Genomic DNA, 23,181 nt, shown 5'->3' with positions numbered 1-23,181 from the left:
GAACTTGAACTTGGTTTCTTTAGAATTCCCTTTTTTTTTTTTTCATGTGTATACCTTTAGGGATATTTCCTTTCCTTTTCTTTTTTTTCTTTCTTTCTTTCTTTATTTCTTTCTTTCTTTTTTTTTTTTTTAAGAATTATCCCTATATGTTGCAGAAATTGCCAGTTTAAATGTCCAGAAAAAAAAATTACATCCTCCCTTTAGACACCAGAGCTTTGTGGTGGGAACTTACTTTAACATAAAAGCCCCCTTCCCCTTTAAAACTATAAGCAAAAATTGCATGTTTTACACATGTTTTCATTTTGTATGCTTCCATGCAATAATCTAGGAATCTTTGTTTTTATTTTTCAGGCACTAGAAAAACACCCCAACTCACCAATGACAGCAAAGCAGATATTGGAAGTCATTCAGAAAGAAGGGTTAAAAGAAACAAGGTCAGTATTCATATTTAAAACATTTCCTGTTTTTATTGATTAATAATTGTCTCTAGTTGCAAAGCAATAGGTGCATCTAGATTTTTATACTGTAGTTGATTGTGAATTAAATAACTACCTGAAAATTCCTTCGTGACTGCAGAATAGTTGGATGACTTAAGATTTCCTTGGAAGTGCCTGTGCCTTAATAGATTACATTAGATGGATTGACATAGAAGGTACTTTGTTAACAAAAAGCAGCGCTGTGTGCCTTAGCCCCTCATTGAAGTTATTCCTGTTTCTCTTTCTTGTAAGAGGAGATTGTGTTTCTGAAAGAGAGTAGTGAAAGAGAAACATTTTTACAGGCTTAATAGATCCCAGGATATAAAGATGAACTCACTCTGATAAAAATCAAAGTGCCAATAAATGTGGTTGAAATTGTAGTCCTCTTATATTTAAGAACTCCACTTGGAATGTCCTTTATCAGCTGTAGAGCCTAAAATTTACCCTTTTAAAATGTACAGTTCAGTGATTTATATTATATTCACAAAGTTGTACATAATCACCACTATCTAACTTTAGAAAACTTTCATCACCCTCAAATGAAACCCTGTGCCCATTATCAGTCACTCTCCATTCCCCAGTACCCCTGCCTCGGGCGACCACTAATCTACTTTCTGTCTCTATGGATTTGCTATTCTGGACATTTAATAAGTGGAATCATACAATATGTAGCCTTTTGTGACTGACTTCTTTCACTTAGCATAATGTGCTAAAAGTTCATTTCTGTTGTAGCATATATCAATCAGGATTTCATTCCTTTTTGTTGCCAGATAATATTTCATTGTGTGATACATATTTTGTTTATTCATGATGATCCTTTATTTTTATTTGTGTATTAATTTTACAGTTTTGGCTTTAGCCAGCAGTTTAGGGTCATTTGGATTAGATTACTCAAGGAGGAAAGAGGTTTGTTGAGGATAAAATAGCTATGATGTTGTCCTGTGTGTATGTAACCAGCCGTACTACAGAGAATGGACTTTTATGTGTGAGTTGTCTGTCTGTCTGCAAACCATTGAGCATACAGTGGTTACAACTTAGTAAAATTAAACCTACTAAGATACCTTTTGAATGTTTTGATTGATGTTGATACAGAACTGCTGAGAGAAAGAAATATCCTCCTGAGACCAACTTTTCCTAAAAAATAGGTTTTACCTATGACTCCTGTAACTTTAAAGTGTGGGTAACATCAATCTCTAGCTGTTTAAAATGTATCTTTTGCAAGTTATAGCCATAGACATCACAATTTAGTGGGGTTTAGGACACCTACGCTCAAATTTTCATATTTATTTTGAAGATTTTTTTCTGCCTGCTCTGAAAAAATAGCCTGAGATAATGTAACTACACTGTGTTTGCAATAATTCTCCCATGAGGTGGAGGCAACAATGGAGAGGTCAGTTGCTAACAGTACCTAACAGCTCTGTTCAAGGAGATCCTGTTCTCAACCAGATGTCAGCGTGAGGAGTTTGGGAACACAATGGGAAAACCTGGAAGTTAATTTTTTCCTCACCACCTGTCAATAACCTTGAAAATATTGATGTCATTTAGAAAGCACTGAAAATGTGTGTGCCACAGCTACTAAGAAAAGAGGGGTTGAAAAATCTAAGGATATAAGCTCCTGTCTAATATGGGCTTTGTGCCAGAAGAATCTGCTAACACAGTCATAAAAAGCATCTCCTAAGAGTAGACATTTGCAATTTGTTCATTAAGATATTCTCCACAGAAGTGACTCTGCTCCTATCAGTTTGTTATGTACCTTGAGAGATAAAATTCCTGTACCATGGCTCATAACCGCATTTTAATTACACTTATTATCATAACAGCATTTCAAATTTTTCAAAATGCTGGTCCTCCCAGAATGGTATATTAAAGGGCTTTAAGCATATGTAGTTAGCAAAAAACAAACAGCAAACTGCAAAACAAAACAACTTCTTTAAAGAGTAATTACAGAACATTAAAATGGGAACTATAACGTCCCATTCCTCTAAATGCACCTCCTCTCTTCCCACCCCATCGCACGATTACTGTGTCCGTCTTTAAAGCAAAAAAATGTGCCTTGTTACAAATACTGATGAACCAGTAGAGTATTAGTGAAAGTGCCTGCAAGCAATTTCCAAGTTGAATAGGAAAGGAAAAAGGCAAAGGCAAAGACCACGGTTCTTTTTAAGTTCTCTTCTGTAAAATCAGCTCTGCATTGAGTGGTCTCAGATTATGCATTTTGTGGTCTCATTTTTTTTTCATTCTATTTCTTTAAATTTCTCCCCTCCTGTCAATGGTAACCCATTACTTATAGCCCATGTATCTCTGCTCATTCTTCCCTTGTTTTCTAGTTGTAGTTTGCTTAGTAGAATCACCTCTAAAATAAACATACATATATATATGTATATATAGTGAGTTTGAGGCTGTCCTATATGTTATGCATAATGTTTTAAGAAGAAAATACTGACAATTTATTTTCTCTACTTAATGTACTGTTTTGCTACTTCCAAAGTTCTTAAATTATTTCCACATATTTAAGGTAGCTGAGTAAATGAAGTGTAACTGTGTGTATTTTTCTTAAAGTTAGAAATTCCACCATCATAAGGTCAAACATAGCTGATTAATTTCCAGGCATTTATTAATGATGTGTTTTTCAAGAAATGCAGGTTGGTAATGAGCCTGATTAAACACAGGGATGTATAACTGTGAAATCACTTAAAGTGGCCATAGCCCTCTGGTGGTGTCCTCTATGGATGAGAGAGAGAGAGAGAGAGAGAGGTAATGTTAAGCCCTCCTCCAAACAGTCCATCACTGTACCTAGCATCTCTAAAAAAGAGAAGATAGGCCATCATCGTTACAACCTGGACTTCAAGTAGGGCCATTTGTTTCAAGTGCTATGGGGATTCTTCATTCTCTGTGTGCCAGGCAGGTCTGCTGTTGCATTTACCTTGCTGTACTCCAGTGTTACCCTTGCATGTCTTCCCTGCCTGTCTGAGCAACGTAGGGGTAGAGTACCTAACATTGCTGGCACTCAGCAGATACTCAATAAATAATGGTTGAATCGATAATCTTCTTTCTCAAGATGTTAATTTGCTGGTGCTTAGTGACAACTTTGGCTTGTATTCAGAGTTAGAAGCTTTGTTTTAGCATTGTACGTTGTATTTTCCATCCTATTCAATAGTTGTTTTTCTTTACATCAAAAGAAATCTAACAATTTTGCATGCTTATAGTCCTCAGCATATTATCTGTGAACAAGTAATGTCATTGTGCTGTTGCTTGTTTTCAAACACTGTAAAAGCCACTGGTTTAAACTTGTAACTTATAGCAACAGCAACAAAAAAACTGCACCAATAATTTTGGCAAAGCTAATGTGGGTATTTGAGTATGTTCAGTATATGTGATATTGTTTCTTTGTTTGGGATTAAATTATTCACATTTTACAATATCTTTTTTCCTTTCAAGTGACACTTTAAATTACATACTTTTCATGTAGACATGATAAAAAGAGGTTAACTTTACTACATAACATTTTGTGTATTATCTTTATGTTATTGATGAAATGAATAGAGTATGATTAAGTTCTATTTGGAAAAGCCAGAATGAAATAAATACTTTCCATGTGGTTTTAAGATATATGAATAGAATAAATTGTCAGAAGGACATGTGGTTTTTGTTGAAAAAATTAATAATGTGATCATAACATGACTATTTTAGACCTAGGTTTTTTATGAAAATGCATTTGGTAAGGTTTACTTCCCTTGTATGTAATAGGGTAGAAGTTTTTATCAATATAATTTTTTTCTGGTCTATCTATGTTCTTTACTGATTCTGAGTGTTTTCAGGCTTCTGTTCCTTTGTGTTTTATTGGTTGTCAACAATTAATCAGTCATAGTTGTTTGGAAGTTTTTCAGATGATCAGAATCTTATAATCAATCAAATAGCCATGTTGCTTGCATTCAGGGGATTGAAATGCGCATATTCCAATCTGCTGCTTTTGTGGATGGATATTTGATATTCCTGTTTGGACTTCTTAGCTAAACATTCCCACTTCCTCAGGGAGCTAGGGTGCTGCTGTAGAATATGTTCTTGTCTGCAGTAAGTAAAAATATTTTTGTAGAAAAAGAGAAGTAACTCCAGTTACACTGTTGCTTTGGATGATTTTTGGGGTTGTCCCAATTCTGCTTTTCTGTTTTTGATTTGCTTGTTCAGAAGTTAACATTCTTTTGCAAAGAGGACTGTGGGGTTTTTTGATGCCTGAGGATGTGTTTTTTTCCTGCCATGTCTCATGTAATTTTTAAAGTGATGCTTCCAAAGAAATGCGTGCTCTGTTGCAGTGACATGTCCAGAGGCTGCAAGGTCACGGAGTGAGGCTTGCCTCAATTACGTAGCAAGAGCAAAACAACCATTCATTAGTGAGGGCTAATTTTTTATGGGCTGGACATTATCATTACAAGATACCTATAATTAATGTAGCATGGACTGCGATACAGTTTTTATATTCTTTGCTAATAGGTAAATAGTATCTAATGGGGAGAAGTGGCCATAAATTTTTTAAAAAACATGCACACTATCACACAAAGCAGTAAAAAAATCTGTTGAGTTGGGGGCAAGGCGATATTTATGAGGTACATTTTTACAATATTGTAGATGCTTTACTTTATAAAAATCAATGTTAGATTTCATCAGCTCTTTACAAAGTGAGCAGCCTATAATTACACATCCCAGTAGGGACATTAAAAAGAAAAGTTTTATAAACATTATTATGTTTAGTGTCACGCAGATTATGGACTTATTTTAGATTTTGTGAGGTAGAACATTCAGTTGACAACCCAAGATTTTGTAATTATTCTAGTATCAGTGAAAATTTTTTATTTCCACTCATAATTCTTAGAATAAATTTGTTTTTACCTCCTTGTTTAAGGCTTTTTATGTTTTCTGTTTTGCAGTCTCTGTTATGATATGCCAAAATTAGGATCACCACTTTGTACTGCGGTTTATTAAAAATGTTGCATTTCTTGAGGGGGAAAAATGTCAGAAATTCTATTACTGTGTATAGTGATGAACAATAAAATTTCTTGGCATTGCTCTTGGTGAGATTTATGTTGCTAATTAGTGCTATAGGAGATGATTCTTTCTTGCTGCTGCAATGTTTTGTCTAGAGATAAGAAAAAAGGCAAATAATTTCTATTGCAAAATCAATTCTTATCTCCAGACTCCATGTTGGCATCCTTCCTTTAATACTGAAATGGTGATCTAGTTTGTTTGTGTTGGGCATTTTAGAATTATAGTGTTAGCTCACAGTGTCATCCCTGCCATTTGTTAACATCTAATTCTCTCATTGTGTAAATGGTGAGCACAGTCAGCTACTTAGAGAGGGATGTATGAGACAATGGTGTTACTAAACAAAAACACAGGGCAATTTGCATGTATTTATGTGTGTCTACATGTGTATAAGCAAGCTTCTAGAATAATCTAGTTCTTAGTTGACATAAAATTTTACTTGTCATCATTACTCAGATTAGAAATCTCAATCAGTGCCATTCTTAACTCTCTTCTTCTCCCATACCGTCATGACCAGATGGCTCTGGGTGGTGTTAGTTATACTTGCTAAGCACATCTTTCTTTCTCTGTAACCCACTTTTTGCCATTCTTAAGCACTTATCATTTCTTACCTGGATTATTGCACTATTTTTTTTTTAATCTGGTCATCTTACCCTCAGTCTTCCCACTTTACAAATCTCTTTTTTCCTCAAATGTCCACTGCCATTTATAGTAGCATTTCTTAACGTGATAATTCATAATCCAGGCATTATTCGAGGATATTGCAGGTTTGGTTTTACCACCGTAAAGAGGGAATATTGCAGTATAGCGAGTCACACGAATTTTTGGTTTCCCAGTGCGTATGTAAGTTATGTTTACACTATACTGTCGTCTAGTAAGTGTGAAATAACATCATGTCTTAAAAAAACAATGTATATACCTTAATTAAAAATACTTTATTTCCGGAAAATGCTGTCAATCATTTGAAGCCTCAAGGAATGATAATCTTTTTGCTGGTGGAGGGTCTTGCCTTGATGTTGATGGTTGCTGACTGAGCAGGGTGGTTTTTGCTAAAGGTTGGGGTGCCTGAGGCAATTTCTTAAAAGAAGAAAACAGTAAAGTTTGCTGCATTGATTAATTCTTCCTTTTACAAAAGATTTCTCTGTAGCACATAATGCAATTTGATAGCATTTTATCGACAGTAGAACTTCTTTCCAAATTGGAATCAGTGCTCTTAAACTCTGCTGCTGCTTTATCAACTAGGTTTGTGAATATTCTAAGTCCTTTGTTTTCATTTCAACAATGTTCACAGCACCTTCACCAGGAGCAGATTTCATCTCAGGAGGGCACTTTCTTTTTACATCCGTAAGAAGCAACTCCTCATCTGTGAAAATTTTATTGTGAGACTGCAGCAATTCAGTCACATCTTCATGTCCCACTTCTAATGCTCTTGCTGTTTCCACCACAGCTGCAGTTACTTCCTCCACTGAAGTCTGGAACCCCTCAAAATCATTCATGAAGAGTGGAATCAACTTCTTCCAAACCCTATTAGAATTTCTATTTAGACCTCCTCCCATGGATCATGAGGGTTCTTAATGGCCTCTAGAATGGTGAATCCTTTCCAGAGGTTTTCAGTTTTCTTTGTTCAGTTCCATCAGAGGAATCACTATCTGTGGCAGCTATACCCTTAGAAAATGTATTTCCTAAATAATAAGACTTAAAAGTCGATATTACAACTTTATCCATGGACTACAGAATAGATGTTGTGTTAGCAGGTCTGAAAATAACTTTAATCTCCTGGTACTTTTAGATGACTAGGTGCATTATCAATGAACAGTAATATTTTGAAAGGAATCTTTTTCCTGAGCAGTAGATCTCAACAGTGGGCTTAAAAATATTCAGTAAACCATGATATAAACAGATGTGCTATCATCTAGTCTTTGTTGTTTTATTTATAGAGCACAGGCAGAGTAGACTTAGCATAATTCTCAAGGGCTCTAGGATTTTTGGAATGATAAATGAACATTGACTTCAACTTAATGGCACCACCTACATTTGCTCCTAACAGGAAAGCCAGTCTGTCATTTGAAGCTTTAAAGACATACATTGACTTCTCTCTAGCTAGGACTTTTATAAGTCCTAGATGGCACCTTCTTCCAATATAAGGTTGTTTTGTCTACACTGAAAATCTGTTGCTTAGTGTGGCCATCTTCATCAGTTGTCGTAGCTAGATCTTCTGAATAACTTGCTACTGCTTCTACATCAGCATTTGCTGCTTCACCTTGCACCTTTATGTTTGAGAGGTGGCTTCTTTCCTTAAACCTCAGGAACAAACCTCTGCTTGGATCCAACTTTTCTTCTGCAGCTTCCTCACCTCTCTCAGACTTTATAGGATTAAAGAGAATTGGGGCCTTGCTCTAGATGGCTTAAGGTAATGTGGCTGGTTTGATCTTGCATCCAGACTGCTAAAACTTTCTCCATATTAACAATAAGGCTGTTTTGCTTTCTTATCATGCATGTGTTCACTGGAGTAGCAATTTTAATTTCCTTCAAGAACTTTTCCTTTGCATTCACAGCTTTGGCTATTTGGTACAAGCTGCCTAGCTTTCAGCCCATCTTGGTATTTTTTATGCCTTCCTTGCTAAACTTAATCATTTCTACCTTTTGATTTAAAGTGAGAGATGTGAAAGTTTTTATTCATTTAAAAACTTAGAGGGCATTGTAGGGTTATTAATCGACCTAATTTTAATATTATTATGTCTCAGGGAATAGGGAGGCCTGAGGAAAGGGAGAGAGGTGGGGGAGTGGCTGGTGAGTGGAGCAGTTTATTAAGTTTATAGTTTTCTATGGGTATGGTTCATGGCCCTTCAAAATAATTGCAATAGTAACATCAAAGATTACTGATCACAAATTACCCTAACAGATATAATAATAATGAATAAGTTTGAAATATTGTGAGATTTGTGAAAATGTGACACAGAGACCCAAAGTGAGCACACATCATTGGAAAAATGGCACCAGTAGACTTTCTTGAGGCAGGTTTGCCACAGACCTTCAATTTGTGAAAACAAATGTAGTGCAATAAAGTGAAACACAATAAAACAAGGGACACCTGTATCCTGGAGACTGTATCACATATAGTCAGTGATGGGTCGAAAGCTACAGTTTTATATTTGGTGATAATTAAATGAAATTAGGTATGGTACTTTTTTATAGTTAAAAGTATCTGGATATATCCATGATATTCTGATAATGTAGGGCTTATAAGTGATGGAAGCATACATTATACCTTATATTTAGATGAAATTTTGAATTTCTAATCTGGCCATTTTATATATATATATATGAAACATATATATGTATACACACATATATGTGCTTTCCCCCAAAATATACCATTTAAAATGTGTATTAACATTGTATGTTTTCTGTACATAGTTAGTTTTATATTAAATGGTATAACATTGATTAAGAAGGCATAATCATAATTTGTACATTAATATCACTAATTGTTTAAAAATAACTTTGTAATCTGTCATAAATTAATCTTTTTTAACTTAAAACTACTTTTTTATGTAGTGACAAAATAATTAATTCTCGAGGGAGGTGATAAGATTATATATTACTGTGGAGAATTTCCCGAGTTAGGAAATCATTATGTGAGACATGACCCACCAGGATTAGGTTCCACCTCCTCAGCACAACCCTGATCAACCTGGGCTTGGGCAGCTGTAAAGCCATTATAGCCAAGCATCTGATACTGATGCTTCAGTTGACTATTTGCCGTTTGTTATGAAATTTCCTCCATTAGTATTTTCATGATTTGAAAAGTGGAAATAAAATCCTACAAGAAATTCATGAACTGTGTTGTGTGTGTGTGTGTGTGTGTGTGTGTGCATGTGTGTGCTCACATTCACTTCTGGTAGTCACCACTTTGTTGATATAAGACTAGATTGCTGAGTGGGGAGGAAGTACTTTTCAGACAAAATGCCTCACAGTAATAAGTTTGGAACAGGACTCTTCCTGGCTTCTAGATCGAATTCAACTTAATAGCGATGATCTTAGTCTGCTTGGGTGACCATAACAAAATACCATTGAGTGGGTGACTTAAACAACAGAAATTTATTTCCTCTCAGTTCTGGAAGGTAGAATTTCCAGACCAACATCTGGCAGGGTCGGTTTCTGGTGAGGGCTTTCTTTCTGGCTTGTAGCCAACCTCCTTCTTGCTGTGTCTTCACATGTCCTTTTCTCCATGTGTCTGTACTGAGAGATGGTGAGCTTTCTGTTATTTCTTCTTAGAAGGACACTAATCCTGTTAGGCCAGGGCCCCATCCTCATGACCTCATTAAACCTGAATTACTTCCATAGAGGCCTCATTTCCCAGTACCTATGAGGGTTAAGGCTTCAACATAGGGATTTTAGGGGAACACAGAAAGTCATCCATAACAGTGATTCAGAATTTGGAACATCTCTAGAACTCATGGCATATCATGTAAATATTGCTAGAATTTTGAGTATTCATTTTGGCAGGTATTCATAGCAATATGCTTAACACAATGCAATGCTTTTATTTTTGCATACTGCTAACATGTGTTTTCGTGTATTATTCCTAACATATAAACCAATGAAATACTTAGCTTAAGAAGCTTTATGTTCAAATAAAATGTGTATATTCACATAACATAAATTGATTTGGATTTTATTTGAGGCCTTTGGTAAAAATAGCTGTGGTGACTGCATATAAGCCTCAAGGCATCAATAACCACTAAGCTGTGCAATTATAGCTATGAAATGGCCATTTCTTAATGTATCTTTTTATTCTGTCAAGCTTTCTTTCTTCATTCTTCCAAATAATTGAACAAAAAGGTAATTTAGGTGATTTCAGCTTTATCAAGATCTAGGTATAATTTACTCCAGAAACATTGAACACTCTATAAATATTTCATTGCAGAAATAGAACCAGAAAGGGATATAAAATTACATTGTGTGTCAGTCTTTCTAAGTATCCTATGCAGGTGAAAATCTTGAGGGAGAAAAAGGGATTTAACTGGGGTGATTTCCTTTAATTTTTTTCTAAGTGGTGCTTTTCTCTTCATCTCTTATTTCATTGCTTGCGCTCTTAATTGCCACACGCCTAAATAATTTTAGTTTTGCTTCATTGTTTTGAACTTGACAGCATAATTCAAATGCAAAAAAGTTGATATGCTGATATGGGGACTTCTTTTTATAGTTAATTTGTTTTCAGAAGGAATAAAAAATACGATAGCTTGTTGAGCAAGGTTTTCTAAAAGCTATAGAACACAGTTCCTAAAAATAAATCTTAGTTCTTTTAGAACAATGAAGACTGTGTGTCCTATGCCCTCTCTCACACCCAAGCAAAGTCAAATTGATAATTGTTGACTGGGGTTCTGTCTGAAATTTAGGTGATTATTCTATTAACATTTTTTATAAGATAAGACCTGTGAGTGTGAGATTTTTGTATACAGTCTCCAGTCCATCAGTAATCATCGCCTGGGCAGGTTCTCAGCACTGAGGTGTGTATACCCAGAGTGCTTAGTAGTCAAATTAGAGGGACATTAGAGAAATTAAAATAATGTTGTGGAGATAATGGCCATCATTATCAGAAGGTACTCAATTAAATACCTACTAAGTGCCCACTCAGTGCTTACTGTGTAGGATCGTGGGGCTCTGTGCAAGGTTTTAAGGCATGTAGTCATACCATTAGCATTTATTAAGCACATGTTGTGTTCTTGAGATTGCAGAAGTTGTTGGGGTTAATAGCCGAATAAAATGTAGTCCCTGCTTTTGAGGATTTATAGTGTGGTTCCAGACCATTTTTTTTTCTGTGTTATCTAATGAGATCTTTTAGCATCTTCTCTGTGAAGCATATCTTAAGCCTAGTGTGTGATTTGTTTTTTTAATTTTAAACTTGAGAATTTCTAAATTCTCTCTTGAATTCTTCATGTATATGATATTTCAACATGTCAAAAATGTTGTATTTCCATCACAAATATAAGCTCATTAAGGTAAGGAACTTGTATCTCTGCATCCATTAATTTTCTTGGCATAGTGCCGAGATACCATGTTTATGTAATAGGTCAAGCAAATTATTAAGTAGGAAGTTGATGATAAAAATAATATCTAACATTTATTCATCCTTTATATTATGCCTAATGCTAAGAATTTTACATGAATTATCTTTTTAATAAAGCTTTCAGGTAGGTAGATGTTATAGTATTTCCCATTTATGGATAAAGATACAGAGGCATATGAGGTTCAGTAACTTGAGGAAGTTCACCCAGCTAGCAAATGATAAACCTGGGATTTGATGTCTGACTTACAGCTAATTGCTCTTAACCTTTGTAAACACTTGTAGTCTGAGTGTAATAACATTTTGATTTAAAAATATTAGTTATAAGATTCTTTTGAGTAGGTAGTCCCCTATTCCCTTTAGCAGATTTTTCTGGCTTATTGTTGATGTCTTATATGTATTACCAAGATGAAAGTCTACCGTGTAGATAGGTGTGTTAAAACTCTTTCAGTAATAGCCTACTTGTAAACAGGTTTGAAGGGTGAAAAAACATTTCCATAAGTCTCTAGGATTTGGAGGATGCAAAGCCTCAGATGAACTGTTTTGCTTGTCCAACAAGAGGAGGATGATTTTGAGTAAAGATTTGGGTTTATTGACAGAAGCAAGACATATTTTAAATGTAACTTTTACTGTTTGTTTCAGAAGATAATGTGAAGGCAGGAAACATACTGTGGGTAATGGAAGAACTAAGGACTTTGTGGGACTGTCACTGTTTTATTGTTGATTTGGGACTTACAGCTTCACATTCTTGTTTTTGAGGGACTTGTTAATTGTGACCAAATATTAATAATAATTGCTAATGAAATATAGATAATCCAAAAGGCAATTTTAGAAGATGGCAGTTTCTCTACACTGTGAAAACAAATGAATGAGAATAGATGAGATTATCTAAATCATGTGTAGGTGGAGGTAGAGAGAAGCTAAGTTATTAACATGGTTTCCTTTTAAGAGATAGGTCTAGACTGTGGTCCCCAATCCCTGGACCGTGGCCCATTACCAGCCCATGGCCTGTTAGGAAATGAGCCATGAATCACCCCCTGAGCTCTGCACCAAACCCCGACCCCACAACACCTCCCCCATCCCCAGTCCATGGAAAAATGTCTTCCATGAAACTGATCCCTGGTGCCAAAAAGTTTGGGGACCACTAGGGAAAGAAAAGGAGGCCCAAATGAACAAGTGAGTATAGTTTTAGAAGCAGTATCACTGCATCCTTTAGGAAATTTTCTTAAGCAGAGACTAATCAGATGATTTATTGTTCTATACAGCCTACATGATGACCACTTGTCCACCTACCCTCCTGTCACCCATTTATTATACTCCCACTGGGAAGTATAAAAACATTATCCTTGCCTTTTTATCTTTATTTTCATTTTTTTTTTATTTTTACAGAAGACATAGGCACAATTGCCAGGCAGAGCATATTCTCTTTCAGGCCACAATGGCTAGCCTGAATTCACAACTTAGTTCTCTAGCATGTGTGCATGACATGCAACAATTTGTATAATGATTATTACTTAATTTGTTTCTTAATTTGTGTTCATTGAAGGTTACCTGCTGGTTATTAGAAATAGAAAAATGGCATTCATGAAGATTTGATGAAACAGTTTATTGCTAGTGGGATAACCTAAAAATGGCTCAAATCTTAATTTCTTGAGTGTTAGGATTAGTAAAGCTCACTTTGGAATTCCCCTCAAACCCCCACCACAAGCAGGAGAGTGCTTTATCATAATACAGGAAATACTATTTGGAATTGCCAAAAACTGTTTTTACTGCTTACTTTTAAAAAAATTCAGCCTTCATATTGGAAATTTTTACTTGATTTTTAAGATGAGAATTTGATTTCTTATTTTTAGATACCATTCTTTTATCATATTATCAAAAATGTCAGCCAATTATAACTTTTAATTTTCAAAGTTTTATAAATTACTTTGTCTAATCGGTACAGTCTTCTCTCCATTTCTCCTAAGAAAGCAATGAGGGATTGTGAAACAGTCTCTGAAGCATTTTAAATAACTTGAAGCAGATAATCATTTAAAATTTTAAATCCTATCTTCCCCTTACCCAACTTCCAACCACCTAGTTTCCTAAGCAGTTTCTAGCCTTGATTAAAAGTATGCCTTTGTGACCAAAGAGGAGGGGGCTAAATAATTCTTAATAGCTGAAGAATTATGTCCTTTGGTATAAAGAGAAGGTCAGGACTAGTTTCCACAAGGGGCCAATTACTGTTGCCCAACTTTAAACCATGCTTTTGAGAATTGATCTGAGAACAAGCTTCCTCTTAAAACTAGGTCGTTTCAGAGCAGTCTCTACTATGACGTTAGGATGCAAGCTACGAAGTGAATGACGTTTAAACTCAGAATTATAACATTTTGTTTCTGGGAAGGAATTTGCAGATAATATATTCTTAGACTTCTGTTTTACATATCAATAAACTAAAGTTTAGAAAAGTAATAAGTGAGTTGTTCACAAAAAATAGAGTTAGTAAATATTTCACTCATCTTTAAACTTAGAAGAGGCTGATCATTTCAGAATTTGAGAGGAGTATACCAAAGTAAAAAAAGCACATACAAAAGTAAGTGAAGGTCAGAACGTATAAAGAAAAAAAGATAAATGCTCAGTTCTAAAGTGCTATTGAAAGGAAAATGGCTTTCAACTGTTTTTGCAGGAGCGATGGGTTTACATTGATCCAGTCACCCTCTATGACCTGACCTGATTTGCCTCGAATAGTACATATTTGTAAAACTGTTGGCCGGAGTTGGGGGTGCAAGTGAGAGTGTGCTGTAATTTAAAATTTAAGTAGTGATATAAAATTCTTGATTTTGGTCTCATTGGCTCCTTGTTGCCATCAAGACCTAGCCCAGAGGAGGACTATGAGAAGAGCAGGAAGGGGCTGTGCCTGCTTTGCATTCTTGCAGTGGTTGCTGGAAAGAGCCATTAAGCTCAGTAAGGCATGGGGAGCCAATGAAAACCTTGCAGGAAGATGTCATTTTAGTGAAAATTCTTATTCCAGTTATCCTTTGGAAAGTATATAACATGAGGGTGGGACATGTAAGGCAAGGACCATAGGTTTGTCTGCAGACAGTTTAAATGAAAGGGCTCATCTAGCACCTATTCTCTTCTTTTCAGATTTCCCAGTGGACTAACAGCCCACTCTGTTTCTTCATTCACATTATAATAATAATTTTATGTTTACTTACTAAATTTTCCTTCTGTTCTTTATAAAAAAAGGTATCAATTAAATATTTAAATATAATCACAGAGAAATTGAGCAGTCTGGAAAGTCCAATGGGTAAATGAAAATATTGTTGATTAATGTGAACCTACAATAAAAAATCAAGTTTTCATTTATTGATTATTTTTCTGGCATTAGTAACTCATTTTAATTTTCTTTATGCATGGATCTTTAGTGTATTAATACAGGATGGAATATATGTAATGATTATTTTACTGATTAAATGAGGTTAAAGCCAATACAATTTGGAGCTATGAAATACTTTTTGTAATTAATTCATTATGTGTTGTCTTCTTCATCACTTATAAAATTATAACATTGATCCCTGACCTTTCTATTGTTTAGGGTTATTACATAGATTAAAATTTTAAAATAGATTTGAAAGCCTGTTACCACTGTTATGTTGCTGATTTTATTAAAACCTTCATAATTAATTTACGTATTTTCAGATATTTTCCTAGGTTTTGAGAATTGAAATTCAAGAAATTTCTTTTGATTGCTATTTGCTTTATAGCATAACCTATTATATAAACTAATGTGTAAGTTTGTATGGGTATCATGAGATCCCAAAGTAAGTGTCATAATCAAATGGAAGTTCATGTCTCATGCTACCGTCTGAAGGTAGGTAGTCCTAGGAGTGATAAGATAGCTTTGCTGCAGCAGGATATCCAAGGAACCACGTCCTTCTGCCTGGTTGCTTTGCCGTCTCTACGATGTTGTTCTCATTCCGATTGCCTGAGATGGCTTGCAGCTGGGCCATAGTCCCTTTAAAGACATGTTCTGGAAGTTGAGTGCATCAGTGCACCTCATGTCCCATTGGCCAGATGCATGCTTGCCCTGAGCTGAAAGGAAAGCAGGGGAATACAGTCTTTACTGCAGGAGGCATGTTCCCAGCTATCAAAAGTAGGGAGCTTAACTGTAGGAAAGGGTCCTTACTGGGCAACAGCTATCGGCCTCTGCCATCTCTATTTTTTTCATTAAATCTCATGCTTGGGCTTGATTTGTTTTAAATGTGTATTATTATTTCTTACATTTGAAAAAAGATTACCTATATATGTTATATACACATTTCTTACATTTTCAGGTTTCTCTGAATCTGCTCAGACTATAATGACCACCATTTCTTGCCTGTCACTGCTACCTTCAAGGCCCAATTTAAATGTCATATACTTTTACCTCTCCATGAAGAATTCTTTAACTGCTTTAGCTTCAATTCATCATTTTATCCTTGCTATTCCATTTTAACATAATAAGTGTGTTCCTTCGTAGTAGTATCTAATAAACTCTCTCAAATTTTCTCTTGTTGTAATAGGACTGCAATTTCCTTAATGGTAGAGTTCATGTCTCATTGATCTTTCTTTTCCCCTTGGTGCCCTTGATATGCTAGACTCATGATATTTTCTGATTGAGTGAATAGAAATTTGAATTCTAGCTCTATTTCTGCTTCTAACATAATGTATTATCCTGGATAAGTCACTCAGTCTTTTTTTGTTTGTCCTTCCTATAAAATATGGGAAATTGTAAGTCTTTATTTGCAAAATAAGGCTGCTATAAAATAATCTGAAAAAACTTGGAAAATGTGCTATCAGTTGTTATATATTTGTTTTATGACACTATTTGCTGCTTTGTTAGAAATTTGAAAGTTAATCAAGATTGAATGAAGTCCAGTTTGTATATTAAGATATTTAACAGTGGTACTTTGGCACACTAGTGCCAAATATTTCATGTTTCCATAAGAAATTTATAATATTTTCTAATATTTATTTTTTATCTAATATTTTATCAGAAGTTAGAATAGGGAGTTTAGTTCATGTTCTTAATTCAGATTCTATGACAAGATTTAAAACTGCAGTTACAGAGCCTGAGTTGTTTTTAATATGACATCTGCCAATAACTGTTTGGACTATGGAATTAGGGATTCTCTCCATGTACAGTATAACAATAGTTCACTCTCATACTTAGGCCATTTTAGTCTTCAGATGCAGGATATTGATGTAGAATTTCTTCTGCTTTCCCACCTTCCAAACTTGTATATGTTAACATGTAGTAGTATCCTGATGGTATTCCTGCTAATTATCTAATTGGTATAGTTTTGGGGAAAAAGATGTGTCTTAAAGTTCTGTGTATTTGCACTATCACCCAAATTTTGTTTCAAATTTGATTACAAAGCTTCAAATACTCAAAATACAAGTTTGGAGAATAAGCCTTAGTGAACAAAACCACTTTGCTATCTCTTAGGAGATGTACATTTAAGTATGTAGGAAATAATTGATTCTTTGGAAAATCTGTGTCACTATTTGCGTACTCCTGTCATTGAGATTATCATAGTTTTTTATGGAAAATTCGTAGTATGCTTGGAGTTTTCCACTATACTGAAATAGTTTTGCTGTCTAATAAACTAAGTATAGCATAGGATATATTTTAGTTGTGAGTAGTGATCTGATTTCCAAGATTCTTGTAAATTGCATATCTACTAACGCCTTAGCTTTGCTTCATTATTATCATCACTACCACTCTAATTCCTGTTTATCATTTAAAATTGTCACCTCCCCTGGGAAACCTTCCCCACAGAAATATGGTTCCTTCTTTTGTATTCCATGAGAAGTAAAAAATGCATCATTATCATAATTTTGTCTAACTGTCTTTCTCCCAACTAAACTGTGAATCCCAAGATAAATAGTGGCATACCTTACTCAAGTTTGCATATCCTATGTGATTCCTAGATAATAGTGGGCATGTTTATTTGACTGAACATACATTACTCATAGACATCTTTAACTGGTATCTGTAAAAGAGTTGGTTTGAGAAGATTCTTGTACTAACTTTACTGTGGTCACAACCTCAAGTTATGTGACGAGAGGTCAATATGTCAAACAGAACTTAAATTTAAGAAGGAAAAATAATTTATATTACTAAGCAACCAAGTGGACTATCCCTTTCAAAATAATATTTTCTGAATTTTTTGCCTAGGTGAGTCATTCATGCTTTGCATCATCCTTAGTGAGAGACTTGTCATTTTCATGAGCTGTAGTGAAGTACGTGGAGAGTATCCAGAAAAACATAATGAGTATTATGTTTCATATAAATCTCAGATCCACATCTTTCTGAAAGGTTTCTAGATATTTGACATCAACAGAATAATTGACTTTAGGAACCAAAGAATATACTGAACAGGTAGGGGAGGTAAAATATCATCAGATGGATGTTTCCAGGCTTTTTTGTTTTAATATAGACTGAAAGTAACTGACAAGGAATGGATCTGGCCAGTAGCACAAAGGAAATGGAAATGAGAAGACAGAATTCTATTAACTCTAAACGAAATTATATATGACAAGCAATTTTATAGATAGCTGTTTGATGTAACAGTAAGTTAGGGTAAGTACACAGCCAATAATGTTGCAGGGATTGAACCCATTTAATTTTATTTTAGACACATTCTGGAAATAGAGAAACTTGGTAAAATTTTGTGGTTGGGATTAAAAGTTTTAGTCGTCAGTATTGTATTTGTTTAGGTGAAAGGGACAAGCAAAAAGGAAATAGTGTTCAATCTTGTAATAAAGGGCCCAAGAAAATGAAAAATAGTGAATTCTCTGGTTAAACTTTAAATAGTCTATGTAATGTCCATCACTGTATTACTAAAAAGCCTATTCATTAAGGAATGAGGAGGAAAATTGATTATTTTTTTAGTTGGCTTGAATTCTTTTTGCTTTTTATGTGTAATAGCTCTTGGGGTCCATGGATCATATTTTATTTATTTTTGTTTTTATTTTTCTTACCATTGGAAGTTGTTGTTCCTGGTCCTGTCTCCAGGATAAGCACGTGCAGTTAGTCCAGAGCTCTTTGATCATGGGAGAGTCTGATAATGCAGTCCAAATGATGATAGTTAGGATTATGAAAGCGGTATCCACACAGTGGGTTTCAGGAGGAGGCAAGGCACTTTTGGTAATACCAAATAGAGCTTCGAGAGTTAATCTGGCATTGCTGTTCTATCTGCTGAAAAATCTAAGGCTTTTATTTTCCTTTTTAAATATCAGAATAGTTTGATCCTATCCACTAAGTTTAGAAGATTAGCCCTGGAAACCAACATTGTGTTTTCTCTCTTCCCTTCAGGACAAAGTATGTTCCATGTGGGACCATCTCAACTACCTTACCAGGCAGCACCAGGTCTTCATATGCTTTAAGTTAACCTTCTACCATGGAAAGGATCTTTCCTTGAATGTTCATGTTTTTAACTCTGAGAAGGCAATATATAGGATGAGTTAAGCAGCTGTAAATAAATATGACAAAGTAGAAGAGTGGTTTGTGGGAGTTTTACCATATATACACATATATAATATTTTCCAGTCTGGTTTCAGACCCCGGCATGGCTTGGAGACAGCGTTGGTGTGTATGAAGGATCTTCCTCCAATGAAGGATTTGGGACAACTTTCCATGATGATTATATTAGAGCCTCAGCTGCTTTCGTGTTGGTCATGAGGTGATGCTGAACCGAATGCTTGAACTAGCAGGAGTGGCTGGGATTGCATTGGAGTGGTTCCGTTCATTCCTTCCGGGTAGGTACCAGCTAGTGACGTTGGGTGAAAATGGACATCGAGGGTCTTCCCGTATGGAACCTCATAGCAGTCACTTATTCCCCTGTTTGTTTAGCGGGCATGTGAGGACAGACAACTGGACACCTGAAGGCCAGGCAGTGAGATTTGAATGACTGGGTAGAAAGTTATGAGAGTGATTCCCAGATTGATGTCCCTCACATACGTTATTTCTGTTTTGTCAGCGTGACAGTGCAGCCTAGAATGGAAACCGAGAAAGTGTGACTTGTTGGAAAGTGAAAATTTGGGAGGCTCTTGTGTGCTTTCTAATTTCTCTGTCTGAATTACAGTTTGTGTAAACTGTGGCCATATTTTAACCACAAATTTATCTAAATGTGAAAATACGATTGTCATATTAGATAGAAATGTTTTATTTTCCTTTCTGGTGTATATCCAGAGCCTTCTTCCCTGTGAACATTGACTGCATCTCCATGATCTTTCTTGCTGAAGTTGTGGTCTGTTTGTTCACCCTTTTGCTTGGGGCTCTTTTAAAGCAAAGTAGCCTGACTACATTAATAAATATTCCTGAGGCTGATGGCTGATTTTTCCCAGTGAAGGTTTTGTTTTATCTTCACTGAAAGCACTTAATTATTCTGACTCTGTTTTACTGAGAATCAAATTGCGTTGCAGTTTTAAGGAATTTTGCAGCATAAATACTGCCTCTTCTTCGCCTTAAACTGCTTAAGCATTTGAAGTTTTTGCAAGGAATATACTAAAGTTTCGTCATTTTTGAACATGTTCCTTAGACATTTTGTGCTTCTTCTGGGTTATTTATTTATATAACATGATTTTAGTATTTTTCTTTAGAGTATGAAAAGCCTTTTGAGTTTTGAACATAGAGGAAGTTTATTGGGTCTAAGAGTAGAATACAGGTAAAGAACTGAAAAGAAAATGCAGATGTATGTATCTGTAAATATCATTAGAACTGTCTGTTGAATGTCATTTTGGAAAAAGGGCAGGAAACTAACATTTATGCAGTAACTGATCAGTGTCAGGCATTGAGCCAAGCATTATCTATTTTTTAGTTCATTTATTGTTTATGGTAACATTGAGAAGTGGGTGCTGTTTCTTCATTTTACAGATGAGGAAATTGGTGCTGAGAGAAGTTAGGTATCTTGCCTAACTTCACATAATTGTAAGTGGAAGATCTGGTGGTTGAACCTGGGTTTGGCTGATTCCAAAGCTCAGTCTTTCCATCACAGTGGGCCACAGGCAAACATTAGACTTGAAGTGTGTGTGTGTGGGGGGCGGGGGCGGGGGCGGGCGGGGAGTCCTCAGAGAAAAGAAAAGAAGAAAAAAAAATGCCTCTTAGGAGACATGCACAAACCAAGGAGGAAATGAGAGACACAGGAATGTGCTAGGATAATGTTTATTTTGAAAACTTCCAGAATTTTCTTAAAACTCAGTTTGACAAGCCAAGTGACAAAGTGAACAATTTTGAGATCATTTAATGAACTGGTTTAGAATTTTGGATTTTATATCTTTGCCCTGACATTTGTTTTTTCTCTGTACTGCAAATGAAGTCATGATACACCCTGCATTGGATCCTAGGAAACTACCACAAGCATCTGTGCTTGGAAGTCAATAGGGTAGTTAGTAATGATCCAAGAAAAGACAGCATTTGAAGACAAATACCAGGTGGTTATTGTTTATAACAGCTTGTTTTGTTTTTAATGTATCTGAAAGACTTTTTATGTGGCATCTTGGCTTACCACTGCTTTCACATATAACATGGTGCATCTGATAGAAATGTGGTGGATTTTTGTGTTCTGCTTAAAGAGTAATTTGTCTAGATTTTTAGTAAGTAGTTGTTTTCGTCTTTCAGTGAAGTTTGGCTCCATATTAGTAGTTTTTCTTTTTATATTGATGAGTTGCTGTTTTGCATCATCATAATAGATTTCAGGCATAGGCAGAGAGAATGTTGTTTCTGTACTTATAAACTGACCTTTCACAATAGAAAAGTTAAAACTATTACTGTTATCCTGACATGATATGCTGTTATTAATTATGTTACTGGTAGCCTAGAAAACAACCCCCCCTCCAAAAGAAAAGGAGTTGAAGCCCTTTAATTGTAATGATTTTCAATGTCAATGCTGTATTTTATCTACTATCAGCTCATGAAGTAACATTCATAATTGAATTCAGCACCTTAAGATTTCCTGACTTAGTTTGAGTGAAATATTGATTTAATGAAATTTAGTGGCAGATGCATCAAGGAACTATTTCCTGAAAGCTTTAAGTGGCAATGTCAAAGATCAGGAATATTAACTCAAGTTAAATGAGTGGGTTGGGGTCCTGCTTACTTAAATAAGATGTTTGTCAAATGGCCAGAAGCTGTGATATCCCAAGTTATGTTTTTAGAAAGATTGCAAAATGAAGGGAGACAAAAGAATATGTCTCCTGTTGTTATGTAAACATAGACAGCTCTCTATAATTTTAGCGCCAGTTTAAACAGTTTGTGTTTAGTTGGTTGATTAAATAGGGCCCCAGGTTTAAAGTAATTTTTCTTTAACTGTTACCTTAGCTCACCAATTCTCCTCCTTTCTACCCCAATTATATTTACATATTGTTCTCCCTTTTCATTATTGGAGTTGTTCTCTGGAGAGTCTCTGTGTACCTGCTTGGAACGTTGATATTGCTGTCAAATAATGCACAAGAAATCTTGTTTTGTCTAAAGATACATTTTTCCTCATGGGTCATCAAAATGCACATTTTTTTCCTGAAGGAAGGTATTTATTTCTATAAAACAGAAGTAATACATATATAACCTATTAGTAGCATTACTTGTGGAATTTATTAATATGTATATGTGTATAATTTTATAGTTTTCAAAAACTATTAGCCTGAATCATCATTATTATTTATTTTCTTTAAACATTTGCATTGATCCTGTCCATCCTGACCTTTATTTTACTGCTTTTTCTGTATGGAAGGGTATTAATATTGACTTGTAGCAAACACACACATTTCTGCAACTCCTGCTGCCAACTTACATCTCTCATGAATCACATTTCCCTGAGGGTGAAATTAAAGCAAGAACGAGGTGTATTAAATTTCTTTTAGGCCTGCTGGATTCTTAAGATGTATTTTTAAGTGTCGCATACTAAATTTGGGGAAGGGAAGGATGCTTGAATTTACTGCTTTTTGTATTTATATTTCCTTTCCAAAGCATATTGTTTCCATAAGGGGTCTTACTTTGAAATTAGGCCTTTTGTAAAGTAAAGCTTGTTTTTCTTTATAATTCTCTCTAAATCTTACAGATATATTTCCTGCCATCCTAAATAAATATGATGTTTGAATTTTACAAAACTTAGATTGTATAGCAGAGAGCTGTACAAAGCTGTTTTTTTCCTAGAAGGCTATGTTTATTAAATATATTTATTTGGTAACACTTGTAATCAAAGTAGAAGACCACAGCTGAACAAATACCTTCAGAATATAAGTGGATAAAGACAGAGGAGGACGATAGAGGAGAGAGAAAAGGTAAATTAAATTGGCATTTGTCTTGTAGTATAAGTGCCAATTTTAACAGTAGTGGTCTGTTTAGTTATTTTAAGACATTTCCTTTATCAAACATTTAAAGGTAAAATTTTTTCCATAGCCAGCAAAACTCTGAGCTGGATTCCTTTGACATTGTGCTGATCAAGGAATTTCAGATGAGTAGTACCAGAGTCTTTTGCAGAGAAGGAGTTGGAGGATAAATCAAAAATGAAATAATGGACAAGGGAACTCTGTTCTTTTTGAATCATAGAAAGCCGTTACAAATAATAAATTTTT

The 23,181-nt window shown here is 35.0% G+C and overlaps 1 protein-coding gene across 1 annotated transcript in view; it reads left to right on the top strand.

Moving 5' to 3' along the window:
* Positions 1 to 357: 357 nt before the first annotated feature.
* ASXL3 (ASXL transcriptional regulator 3) overlaps positions 358 to 23,181 on the top strand; it is a 132,740-nt gene continuing 109,916 nt past the window's right edge. The window contains exon 1 of the mRNA XM_069468135.1: positions 358 to 434. Within this exon, the coding sequence (XP_069324236.1) occupies positions 379 to 434 (56 nt within the window). The 5' untranslated portion in view covers positions 358 to 378. The remainder of the gene's footprint in view (positions 435 to 23,181) is intronic.

This window comes from Eulemur rufifrons, chromosome 5 (genome assembly GCF_041146395.1).
Source record: "Eulemur rufifrons isolate Redbay chromosome 5, OSU_ERuf_1, whole genome shotgun sequence".
Taxonomy (NCBI): Eukaryota; Metazoa; Chordata; class Mammalia; order Primates; family Lemuridae; genus Eulemur; species Eulemur rufifrons.
This window is presented reverse-complemented; position numbering and strand designations above follow the sequence as displayed.